At 43.4% G+C, this 13448-nt stretch overlaps 1 protein-coding gene across 4 annotated transcripts in view; it reads left to right on the top strand.

Annotated features, from left to right (window-relative positions):
- CACNA1E (calcium voltage-gated channel subunit alpha1 E) overlaps nucleotides 1-13448 on the top strand; it is a 439155-nt gene that overhangs the window by 394523 nt on the left and 31184 nt on the right. For all 4 annotated transcript variants that reach the window (XM_079106943.1, XM_079106942.1, XM_079106940.1 and 1 more), the window contains 5 exons: nucleotides 3223-3306; nucleotides 4025-4150; nucleotides 7129-7194; nucleotides 11227-11318; nucleotides 11866-12031. In XM_079106943.1, the coding sequence (XP_078963069.1) occupies nucleotides 3223-3306; nucleotides 4025-4150; nucleotides 7129-7194; nucleotides 11227-11318; nucleotides 11866-12031 (534 nt within the window). The remainder of the gene's footprint in view (nucleotides 1-3222; nucleotides 3307-4024; nucleotides 4151-7128; nucleotides 7195-11226; nucleotides 11319-11865; nucleotides 12032-13448) is intronic.

The raw sequence follows: 13448 nt of genomic DNA, 5'->3' as shown, positions 1-13448 counted from the left end.
CTCACATACTTAGGGTGCGGCTACCATTTCAAGTTTATGTGTGTATATGGCTTTCCCTACAAGGAAGGAAACCTTTCTACTAGACTAGTAGCAGCTTTAACAGGGACCCTGAGCTGCGTTTGCTCATTTTCAGTGCTGAGTGTGGGGCTTGCTTTTGGTCTCCTGGTTCTTTGAAAAACTATTAGTTGGATTGTTCAGGGAAGAGAGTTGAAGGAAGCCCATGGGGGGCGCTGCACTGTGGGGTGCTTGACTTTAAGAATTGGGGAAATGAAAAGGTAAAAAACTACCATCAGAGATGCCTAATTCTAACCCTAACCCTAACCCTAACCCAGCAGAGCCCCAAGTAGGGTGACCTGAGAGAGGGAAGCCAGAGTCACAACAGGAAGAGTTTCTGTGTCTCTATGCATCTTAATGACTTGCGTATGGGATTGACAGTGTCTGTGACTTAGTCCCCAGTTATTTGTCTAATTATGGTTAATGCTGAATACATACTCACAGGCTCAATCGGAGGATTGGGCCCTGAGGCCCGCCCCCTTCCCACCCTCACCCTATGTTCTCATTCGTGGTCTCGAGGCATTCACATTGTGAACGGCACCACTAGTCCTGGTAAATCTTTTATATTAATATAGTACCCTGGGTTTTCAGAATACCCCAATATACTATTTTATCAGATCTGAGTGACTCTGAAATGGATGTGGCAGATGCCATCATTATCTTTATGGCCATTATTATTACAGTTGATTTAATTGGGAAATCAAAGTTCAAAAAATTCACTGTATTTTTAAAGATTACATTATAAAAGGTAGAAGAATTGGAAAGCAGAGTGGAAATAAAAAGGAAAGGGAACAAGAAAAAGAGAGAGAGAGAAGTGATATACCTTGTAACTGATCGCTTTAAATATTTATTTTACCTTCTAAACAGCTATGTTAGATTGGCATTATTTTTTTCTTTTGTGGATGAGCTGGAGCCCAGTAAAGGATGAATACTTTGCTAAGGCGGGCCTGTCTGACTTCGGAGCTCACAATAATCTACTAGTCTATACAGTGGTCCCCTCTTATCTGTCAGGGACACATTTCAAAATCCCTAGTGAATGCTTGAAACTGCAAATAAACTTGAAACTGTGTATGTATAGCCATGCATGGCTGCAAGACTGGATACATTCTGAGAAACACATCATTAGGTGACCTGAGCATGTGTGAATATCAGAGTGTACTTACAAACTAAGATGGTTACAACATTGCTAGGCAATATAATATTATGAGTGTATCTGTCATCAGTAGAAATATCATTATGTGGCACATGATGGTACTGTGTTATTTTCCTATTAAGCTGAGAACTTTCATCTTTTCACTTAAAGGAAATACTGTACAATGTCTCATTGGCATATCTGGATTGCCAATATCACTACTTTTGTGCTCTGGGGACATTATTAAATAAGGATTAGTGAACATACGCACTGTAGTTGATCTGATAACTAGACAGCAACTATGTGACTGGTGGGTAACATACACAGCATGGATACGCTGGAAAAAGGGGAATGATTGGTGTCCTTGGGGTTCAGCAGGACAGTATAATATTTCATCATGCTACTTGGAATGCTGTGCAATTTAAAACTTATGAATTATTTATTTCTGGAATTTCCCACTTAATAGTTTTGGACTGCAGGTAACTGAAATAGTGGAAAGTGAAACCACAGATCTGGGGGAGTACTGTACTACATTCTCCTATTTTATGCTATAATATGCTCTTTATTGTAAAACATCCTCAACTAGAACCCAAGTCTTCTGATCCTGTATGAGCCAAGAATTAGGAAGTATACCCAGGTTGGGGCATAGAGCACTGAAAATTGAGGAATTCAGAGACCTGAGTTTGCCCCACCACTCATGACCTAAGTAATCTAATGGAAAGTACGCTTCCCAGTGAAGCTGTGTGCATCAGTTTCTCTATATGCCCCGGAGGTGCATGTGCCTTTTGAATCAAAGCAGCCTGTTTCTCACCCAAAAAGTGAAGATAGCAGGAGCTACTTACCTTTACCTTTTTGCTTTAGATACATGGATGCTTGTTAAACGTAACTGCACTCTGCATGCTCCTTTCCTCTCTCTATTGCATCTTTCTTCACTTCTCTTGCCAACCCTTCCACTCAGTACTTTATGGATATGGGACATTTATCACCACCTACTTATAGGATCCATGAGAAGAATAAATGAGTTGAAAGAATTCCAAGGGCCTGGAACATATAGTAGGGATTTACTGATGCCAGTTGTAAGGCTGGGACAGGGGACATATCTACAGTGCCCTGAGAATCTCTTAAGGGAGGTGCTGCCCAGGTTCAAGCATGACCTTTTTGGAGACCTAAGTTCCCTAACGTAAGTAATATGATCTAAGGCCTTTGTTCACTTGGGCTAAACAGGATGGGCGCATAGCCCTCTGTCTAATTAAGGGGCGTGTTGTCTGGTGGGTGGATCTTCCAGATCTCTTCTATCTCCTCCATCTCCTTCAATCTGCTTATTTTATTACTGCTTCCTTGTTTGTTTTTGTTTTAACATAGACATACCTCCTCCAAAAGTGTAACAGAGCAGAAAAAGAGGGGAAGAGGAAGTCTATTCATCTTACTGTTAATGAGTTGTTAGTTTGAAAGGGCTCAATGGAGTTAGGAGATTTTTTCGGCATCTCTGTGACCTTTAGTCACTTACAATGTAGGACTTTTTTTTTTTTTTTTTTTGATTGATGAAAGTCAGGACTGGATTATTTGATACAATATTGATAATTTGAAAGTGATGGTTGTGTGATGGTTTTTAAATGGTCTCATACATATAATTATCTCCAAACTCACCAAGATGTACCCATTAAATATGTGGCACTTTGAATTTGTGAATCATACCTAAGTAGTTTAAAAATAAATAAATATTCACTAAAAAATAATTTTTTTGCACATAGGCTTTTTAGTGACAGTTTCAAAAATAAGGTCTTCAAATAGTGATGGAACTGCTTTCCAAAGGAGAAGTTCCCAAATTAGTAAAAGAGAAATAGAATTTCTGGTTAGAAATAGGAAACCGAAGCCAAAGTTAGAATGAACTTGTGCATGAATTGACAAGTTTTAATTCCAAGTGACAAAATTACATAATGAAAGATGCCTTTTGGTTTTTTTTTTTTTTTTTTTTTCTTTTTTCCCTCACTTTTTCCCCTTTCTCTAATGTTCCTATGACTGAATTCACTTGGCAGAACTATTTCCGAGACACCTGGAATATCTTTGACTTCATCACTGTGATTGGCAGCATCACAGAAATCATCCTGACCGACAGCAAGGTGAATGACTCATGAGACCCTTGTCTTTAAGCTCAGCCTAGAATAGCATTAAAAAAATCCTCTTCACATTCAGTCTATTTGTAACCCACCAAACAAAATGTGTTCCCCTCTCATTAATTGCTGGGCGTTCACTCCCTCACCCTTGAACATTAGCCAGGGAATGCAAACTGTGGAGTGGTGCAGGACCTCATGGAAAGCTTTCCTTGCTTGACTTGAACAACAGACACCTAGTGGGGTGAGTGGAACAGAGGATGTCAGAAGAAACCTGGTATGCAGTGTTCTGCTAGAGTCTCAAAAAAGGCACAATGTCTTTGCTCTCTACATCCTTAGACCTGAATTGGTTCCCCACATTTGCTCATTCTAAAGAAGACTTGGAAAAGTCCTTGTAACTCTTTGAATACTGGAGGCATTACGAGATGTGCTCTTTTGGCACCTTGGTGCAGACTTCAGACCACTTGGTAGAGGCTAGGGAGACCAATTTTGCCTCACGTGGCTGGGAGTGATTTCCCTTGCCCTTCTACCTGGGAGCAGACGGTAGGCCTGGGAAGGCTTAGAAAGATGGACTCACTGGCTGGCCCATCAGCTGCAGTTGGGGTTAACAAAGAGACTGTGTTCTATTTTGTGGTCTGAATGAGAAATAAATACGCAAATACTAGTGCTTAGATTTTTCTAAATGACCATAATGTCACTAATTGCATGTTTCCTTTTGGTCCACCAGCTGGTGAACACCAGTGGCTTCAATATGAGCTTTCTGAAGCTCTTCCGTGCTGCTCGCCTCATAAAGCTTCTGCGCCAGGGCTATACCATTCGTATTTTACTTTGGACTTTTGTGCAGTCCTTTAAGGTAAGAGGCACCAGGTATTCTCTGAGGACTGATCCAGATGGCACTGGGCACCAACATCATTCCATTTGTCCCTTTACCTCTGGGAAGGTGAAGTTAGTTAAATGGGTGTTAGTTGGAGACGTTAATAAATATTGCACTTCTTAGTTAATAGCACAGGTTGTCTGGACAGTGAATAGCTCATGTCTATTGGGTAGACTTTTACTTTAAAGAGTCACCTGGACTTTGTAATCCAGGCCTCCTCTCTCTCTGCAGAAGCTGGGTGGGTACATGCTTTATAAAGTAGCTCCTCTTCATAAAGAGGTATTTAATTATTTTGATATTTGGTATTCCAGATTGCCCTGAGCAATCCCACCCAAGCAAAGAGCCAGCCACCTGTAATCAGATGTCCTCTGTATTTTCAGGGACTTGACAGTGATTTTATTTCACGTAATGTTTTTTCAGAGGATTCCATGAGTGTGTCTCCTAGCGAGATGATTCATGCTCAGTTCCTCCATGTCGTCCTCAGTGTCTATTTCCTGAGCCACTGAATGTGTGGTGTCCTAATGGTCACCTCTGTGTCCTACAAATAAGAATGTCTGGGCACGTTAATACAGGGTATTCTTTTACACACACAGTCTTGTGGGGCCATACATCAGTGTATGTGTAATACAGGTAAATTAAAAATCAACACCCAAGACCCACTTCAATGGCAGGAACTTCCAGTTAAAAAAAAAAAAAAAAAAAGTTTTTCAAACATTTATTTTGAGTTCTAGCAAGTAACCATAAATGAGTTGTTTTTAAGGTTTTAGAGGCTATGTATTGTTCAAATGGCCTTTTCTCATGCTAAAAAAAAAACAAAACACAAAGCTTTTAACTGATGTGTTTAAAATTTGATGAAATTAAGTGATTCAAAAATGAGAGATAATTCACCAAATTGTCTTTCTTGTTTTAATTATATATCTCAATTTAAAAACTAAAGAGGACAGTCCAGTTAATTCATGGTCTGCCATCATTTAGAAAGGGAGCTCACCCCACATCATAATTACTGGTTTACTTCTTCATCAAAGACTTCGGGGTCTGAGATGTGAGACCAATTGCAAGGATGTTGAGGCTCCTAGGTGCAACCTTGACATTTTTATCTTATCCAGAGTGAGTGTTTGGAATGATAACCCACAGAGGCCTCATCTCAATGAAAACTATTTTTCCAAAGTCATATGACAGAGGAGAGACCTAAAACCTTTGCAAGAATCTACCATCTGAGTCTTAAGTGATGCTTTTAAAGCTGTTCTTTCAGAGGACTGTCCAACAAGCTTCAGTTGTTAGCGAGTCTCTTAAGAAATATGTGTCATCCTGTCATTTTTATCACAGTCACCAAGACTGTGTGATATTGCACTATTGAGGTTAAAGAAAGGGATGTCAAAAATTAATGGCCAAATGGTGGCTTATTCTTGTGAATGCTACAGAGAACAGGTGAACCTGCCTCCAGGTGACAGTGTTATAGATAGGCATGTTCCTTTTCTGAACAGCTCTGGGACACAGAAGCCGATTTCTTAAAAGTCAAGTTAACCAAGCTCACCTTTGCAGATACAAAGCAGAGAGCAGCACAAAACAAGCAGTGTCACCTGGACCTCCCCACCCAGCCTGCAGCATTGTCCAGCTCGCCACCTGTCCCCTCCTCAGAAGTTCCTCCTGCTTCTCCCTTATTCTGCGTTGGAATTTTTGGCGTGACAAAAAAGGAGAACAGATGGAATCATTGGTCTTCTCCCTAAAGCTGGGAGTAGGGAGAGATGAACTAGGACTTGAGACTGTTCAGTGGAGAAGGTAGAACAAGGACAGGAAGTAAAGATAGAAGGCAGCAGTGTTCCAGGTGGCCAGAAACCCAGCCTCCTTCCTCTCGGCCCCAGAGGCAGCTTTCCCAGTGTCCCTGGGAACCCTACCCCGTGGTTTCCTTAGATCTTGGGAGTCTGCACTTCACTGGAGAGGGGACTCTCCACCAGCTTCCAGCTGCATTTTAATTTTCTCCTCTATTCAAGATGCAAATAGTCTCATGGCGCTCCTCATTTCATTAGCTCTGTTGATAAGCTCTGCTCTGCTCTAGCAGTCTGAAAGCCTTTAGCAGATCTCCAGGGACTCCTGGTGTACACACTCAAGACAGGGTGGAGACTCACAGTAGTGCTATCTGCCAGGGAGCATAATGGATGGTAAAGAAGAGGGACTTCATGCCAGTGTGGAGATCACCCTAGAAGTGGCATCTTGTCATGGTTCCACATTCATACTGCCTGTGACTACACCCTCCCCCAGTCACTAAGCGCAGCTCTACCCTGTATCTCCTCCACTGCTCTCCACCCTAACACTGAAATGCTGTCATCCCATAGTGGAAATAAGCATATACAATATGGATTACATCATGTGGATTCATGGCTAATACTTAACAGGCTTTGAGGAATTTTGCATGAAGTATAATGAAACATCAGGAGATTTAAGCACTGATAAATGATGTTTCATCAGAATAGGAAAGAACCTTCTAGAAGTAGACCAACAAGTGAGACCCCAGTCACTGTGCTTCCAGATGATCCATTATGGGTTCCACACTGGGTGTGGGAGTGGGAAGGAGAAGTACAGGGATGTGGAAGCCAGAGTTAGATGTTTGCTGTGTTGTTTGCATCACAATTGCTTAGATTATTAATCTGCATGCCAGTTGAGAAGAATTCTGAGCCCAGAAAGTCTTCTGAACTCTCCTTGGAGGTTGGGCTACATTTCTAGATGAGTGAATATTCTTTAAAGAAGGTCAGTTACAAGACTCCCTATGGCCAGTTGTTTACATTTCTGTTGGAGGACATGGTCATCTAAAGTATTGCACAAAACCAACAGCTTCAAGGAATCTGAGTCCTCTGTTTAGATTAGCCCCAGGGTAAGGTTTCCTACACTGCCAGTGACTGCAGATTGTTGAGTGTGGAAGCCGCCTTTCTTTAACCATCACCCCTCTGGTTCCCTTCTAGGCCCTGCCTTATGTCTGCCTTTTGATTGCCATGCTTTTCTTCATTTATGCCATCATCGGAATGCAGGTGAGCTGATGCATCAGGGCCCTGGTGGGGGACCGTTCTTGCCTAGATGGTCTCTGAGACAGCAACTCGAGTGTGCAGGATTGAGGATGCTTTGAACCACTTGCTTGCAGAGCATTTCCTGAGGCCATGGTCTATTCGGGGCCTTCATCTGAGGTTGTCAGATCATGGTGCTGACTTAATAAGCAGTTAGGTGTCTGGGGGTACAACAGAATTAAAGCAAAGATGATGCTATTGTTCTTAGCCAGAGGGATCCCCCAAGGAGACTAAGGAGGGGTGTACCTTATAATCCATTTCTCAGGATTTCTGATATTTAGACTTCACCCAAAAGAAAGTTAGATGTTTGTTCCTCCTGTCTGTGGTGACACCAAATGCATCTGAGTTGAGTCTTAACTGGCTTTAATGTGTGCCTTAAGGCTCACCTTTGTGAACAACTCAGAGTTCCTGGTAGCCTGTCTATCCTAGGGAGACCCAAAGGCCACATTCTGACTGATTCCTATCTCAGAGGGCCATACAACTTGCTGGACAGTTCCCATGGTTCACCACATCCTCCCCAGTCGCAGAACCTGAAAAGTAGCTCACATTCCCACACTGGGCATTTATACAGGTAACTAGAGGCTGCTGAGGCAGAAGAGGCCACAGCTCGTTCAAAGGCAATGGTGTCTGTGAACTACAATGTAATAGCCAGCAGCACATCCTATGGGCCTGATTGGATACCCAGCCTTTTTGCTTATCTCAGAAGGGCTAGCTCTCTGGCTTGTAGAGATCATGATCAAACCCCAGCAAAGGACTTCAGCTGCCAGCCTCCCACAGCCAGGCAGTCTGGCTGCCTTCGGACTGCCAGCTGCCTTCTCAGCGGTGTCTGCCACCTGGAGCTGCTGTCCTGTCTCTCAAGCTGGCTGCATCAGTAACCATTTCCAGAGTATCTCTTCTTTGTACTTCTCTCTCTTGCTGCACTTCTTTCTTTTTCTTTGAGCTCTTTTACTGTAGAGTTTGGTTTCCATAAATGTCAAGCAGCAGACTGAGACTTGGTTGAGAAGTAGTGAGTTCTCCTTTGCTGAGGATATTTCAGTGGGGATTTAGTGATGATGTCAGCAGTGTTCAAAATAGAATTCCTGCTGAAGCTTAAGACTGACTTGATAACTTCTATTAGGTTCCTCCAAACTCCTCAAAATTTGATCCTAGAATCACAATATTCTTGACCAGCCAAAAGAAACTCGACTAAATCAAGTTCTGTTTATCTACGTTCAAAATAGCTCTTACTCCTTTTTGTCTTCAAGCAGCAGTAGCTAAAGTAACACCATGTCCAATTCTGACTTGCTATGGATGATACTGATCCTGGTGATGATGATGCTATTTACCTTTCCTTGAGTTCCTCAGTGTGCCAGACACAGTGGTAAATGAATGGACACACACATGCATACATGTATATCAAGAGAGAGAGAAAGAGAGGCAAAGAGGGAGGGGGGAAGCAAAAGAGCACAAATACTGACTAATGTATTCAGGAGTGATGTGAAAACATAGGTGAATGTTAGTTACCTCCATTGATAGTTAGGATGGTTAAGTAGCTTACAGCTTGTTCAAGTTCTCAGAAAGTGGAAGAACTGAGACTTAAACCCACAGTGGAATCTGTCTACTCCACATCCCATGTTCTTAACTCTATATCATCTTACATCCCACCAGGCAAATAAGCTTTTATTTTAAGCTTTTATTTTATTTTATATTTAAGCTTTTAGTGGGGATAGAAACTCTTATGAAATTGTGGTCCTTACAATAAGACTACAGTGTCATTCCCCTTAGATCCCTTTCCAAAAAAATAAGAACACTCTTTTTGTTGCCCAGAGACTTGAGTATCATTTCCACCATGACTTGCCTTTGATTGGCTGTTACCATTGCTGTTCTCTGACATAGACCCAGCACCAGGCACAAATCTGCATTTGTTACTAGAAAGACTGAATCAGACACAATCACCACCGAATAGGGGTCCACACAAATAGACAAAATGGTGGGGGAGAGCTTTTAGAAAGACATAAATGGCAACCAGATGTATCCATGAGAAGAACCATTATTTCAGACTTTCCAAGGCTTCTCAGAAGAAGAGACCTTTACAGAAGAATCTGAAGATGGTAGGAAGGAGTGGTGAGCTGCATGTGAGAAGGATCCCAGGGTGACAGATTGTTAGAAGTGAGGTTTTCAGCCTCAGCTCTGCCACTGACCAGCTGGGTGAACTTGATCAAGTCACTGAATCTCTCACCAATACAGTGGAGGAGTTGCTCAGGTCCCCTCACGTGTCTGTTCCTGTCAAGTTCTATGATTCCAAGTGTAAATGGATTTAGGGGTCTACTCATGAAATTTTCTGAAGCAACCCTTTTTTCTCTTCCAGGTCCTTTGATGTAGGAGATTTGGCTTAGTGGCAAAGACCAAATTAAAAGAAATTTTAAAGACCACCTTTATAATAAGCATACATTTTTTACTTAAAAATCATCTTAGAAAAAGTTCAAAATAGCTGTGGTTTCTTTGACTGTTGTACATACAGTATGTGCAAAACTGCAGTGTGCCTTTCAACAATTCTTGATGGGATAAATATTTGATTAAACAATTAACGATGGTTCTACGAGAACAGAGTCCTGTAAATTGTGTATATTTGATGGATCAAGGATAAACCATGGATTCTGAACCAAGAAGATGAAAAGGAGATTTGAAGGGGACAAGAACTAATTATATTTGATCACTTGGGTGGGAGCTTTTAAAAATGCAGTTATTTCTCATTGAAGGCCCCTGCTTTCTTTGCCTCTTCCCATTGTTCCCTCTGCTGCCTTGCTTGCCACCTCCATTCTCCCTGAGACAAGTAGTATTTGGGTTTTGAAAAACAGCTTTGAGAACAAATTCCCAAAGCAGGTGTCAGTGGGAGTTACTTGAGCAAAATAGCTGGGGGCAGAGATTGTTCCTCAATTGCACATTCTAAAAACTGTTAGGGGAAAAATGTGTTCCATTTAGCAGACATTGGATAAACTAAAGCATGCTAAATGTAGGCTAAAAATTGTCTCAGATGACTGGAAAAAGTGACCCAGGAAGCCCTCAGTTGTACCAACACTGACTTGTGAGAATAAATCCTGTTATCCGAGACGTGGTGGAGGAAGACAGTGTGTACGCAAGCCTTCTCAGCGAAGGCCTGGGATTGACCTTGCTCCAGGGTGCGCTGCGTCTGTGGATAAAGATCTCTGGGTGGTGCCCCTTTGCACATGGATTTTCATGGTGACCACAGTCCAGCAGCAGATTAACAAACCTTCTTCTAGAACTAGATCTAGTCATAGTTTCCATTTTCCTTTTCTAAGTGTCCAGTTGTCCTGATGTTCTTCGTCCCATTGTCTGAACTTTGTTTCAGCTTTTGCATAAATGGTCACTTTGGGATGGAATTTGGGTCTCTGTAGGATGCTGTGTATATGCATATGGATATGTGTGTGTCCCATTCTCATGGACTTAGGTTACTGAAATATCAACCTTCTGAGATTAGACCCTCTGGATAGAAATATATCTAAGGCAGACAGAGATGTCCCTCTCTGATCTAAATTGCTTGCAAATTCCAGGGCAGCATCTGCCCAAACCATAAATGTTATTTTTGGCCAGTATAAATATTACCGTCATGAACCGAGAGAGAAAGAAAGGGTGACCTTCCCTGTTCTCCTGTTGGGGGGTAAAGTCTTTGACAGACTGCTTGAGCACCGTGGTGACAGGTACCAAGGGAATAAAAAGACCAAATTAGGTGTGGGAGGAACTGCATACAGGCACAATGATCTTTTAGCTACAAAACTGTGTCCTCTGCTATGCCTGGGCTTTTCTTGTATTAGTCCCCTGGGGAAGATGATTAGTCCCCCATACTGGGCTAAAAGCATAGTGTCACCAGCTCTTCTTCAGGGAGAGGCCATGAGGAAGTCGAACAAGAAGCTTCGCAGCCCTGCAGGTGCATCTGATGGCATGTGCCGGACACGCAGTTCAGTGATGCTCATTGCTTTGTTATTTTTCTTTCTCCCCAAGGTATTTGGAAACATAAAATTAGATGAAGAGAGTCACATCAATCGGCACAACAACTTCCGAAGTTTCTTTGGGTCCCTCATGCTACTTTTCAGGTACCGGTTCTAGCTGTAACCCTCTTGATGGAAGGAAAGTTGGGAGCTGTTGATCCACCGCCCATTTCCCTTTATCCTGCTCCTTCTGCTCCTGTCAGGATGTGTGGAAGGGGGCAGGGGACAGTGCCTTTGCCAAACTGCCCCATGATGAAATGAGGTCCATCAGTGACTCTGACTCATTAGCTAAATTGCACATTTCAACTTGAACATGTCCTCCAGGGGCTTGGGAAGGGCAGACGAGGACAGTTTGTGGCAGGCCAACTCCATTTAAAAGCTGATACCTTAGATGGCTGGGTTTATTTAGTCCCACCACTGTCCCCACTGTCAGCAGAGACTCCTCAGCAGACGGAAAAGCAGTGGGTGGGGTGCAGAACCCAGGAGAGAGGCATTGGCATTTTCACATCTGCATGGAAAGCTCTAGAAGGGTCACGTGGGTCAGAAGGGAGCCCCTGGGGCCTATTGCAGGAGAAAGGACGGGTGGAATGGGAAAAAGGCCCGAGCAGGACTTGCAGACTGGCTCCTCCTAACCACGCTGTCTCTGGCTCAGGAGCGCCACAGGTGAGGCCTGGCAGGAGATTATGCTGTCCTGCCTTGGCGAGAAAGGCTGCGAGCCCGACACCACCGCCCCGTCCGGGCAGAACGAGAATGAGCGCTGTGGCACCGACCTGGCCTACGTGTACTTTGTCTCCTTCATCTTCTTCTGCTCCTTCTTGGTGAGCAATGTTGTGTTCTGGCTTGGGGTGTGGCCTGTGCCCCCTGCCCCAGCCCATTGGAGCACAGCGCACTCCTCCCGGAGCCTTCCTCTTCTCTCCCTGCCTTCTTCCTTCCCTCAGCCTCACGTGCGTTCTCCAGACTCCAGCCCATGTGAAGGGACGGGTCCTCCTCCAGAGGACTCCTGGAGGTCAGGATGCTCCTCAGGCTTTGAGTGGGTATCTTCCGCTGGTTGTTGTGAGCAGGGAGGAGGAGGCACCAGCTACTCTGGACTATGTCAACTCGGTGGTGACCAGAGCAAATCTGTTCTCTGTTGTACCTCAGGTATCTTATGACTAGGGCCAGGAGCATCTTGCCTCTCTTGGAGTTTCAGACTATTTGAGAAAAGGCACCTTGGAAATAGAAGATGACAGGATTAATGAGAGCAGAGTGATGATAATGTTCAAGATAGCAGATGTGGTTCTCTCTTGATGTGTATGGTCAGATTGGATGGCAACTGGCCAGCTTGGTGGTGTGCAAGGATGGGGTTCTCCGTGTGCTCACAGATACTGAGTAATACACATGGAGCATACCCACTTGCGAAGTGTCTGGAGTCCTAGTGCTGCTGTCTCTCTCCTTTCTTTTGAAGAAAATGTGAATCCCAGGCATCCAGAAATCTCTACCTCGTACATCAGACAAGCAGAGGTAAACAGTAAATGTGTAAGGTGCTACCAGATCAGTTAAAGGGTCACCGTGGAGTTTCTGGTCACTCTGACCTGCCTCAGCTCAGCTTTGTTGCTAATGCCACTGGCAGAACAAAAACTCCAAGACCAAAATAGTGTTACTGCGGAGAAGTAGTCAGTTCCATGGCCTTGCATCAAAAGGCAAGTGAATGGCCTCGTGTCCAGGCATTTCCCCTCTTCACGGCGATCACAAGGGGCAGTGGCTTCTTGACAGCCCACTCTCCAGTGAGTGAGAGGGGCTTGCAGGCAGACTGAAGAGCAGACCACAGGTTCATGGTGCTGGGAGTGAACCAGCTGCAGCCTTGGAGAGCCCCTCTGTGGTCTTGGCTTCATTGCTATATTAACCTTGGCCAAGACACCATCCCTTTCATAGCATCTTTAAAACGGGAGAGAAAAAATGTCCAGGTGATGATGATATACACACAGCAAACTGATACATGTGTTTTAATACACTTCCTTCTCCCGGGTGTGAAACATCTTGCAATAGAAAAAGAACAAGGCTGCATCCTGTTTATAAATCTGGAGGCATAATGTATAAGGAAAATAACTGAAAGAAAACAGAATGATGGTATTAATTGGAGTTTTAAGTTTATTTTTTCACACCCTCAGCACATTTTTATCAAGTGACTTGTTAACAGGCTGGCACTGTGCTCAGCACTGAACTGTCATCAAGGTTTAGTTCCTTGGTTACCTACAG

The sequence above is a fragment of the Sciurus vulgaris genome, assembly GCF_902686455.1.
Source record: "Sciurus vulgaris genome assembly, chromosome: 12".
NCBI classification, from domain to species: domain Eukaryota; kingdom Metazoa; phylum Chordata; class Mammalia; order Rodentia; family Sciuridae; genus Sciurus; species Sciurus vulgaris.
The sequence above is the reverse complement of the archived record's forward strand: the minus strand, read 5'-3'. Positions and strand labels throughout refer to the sequence as shown.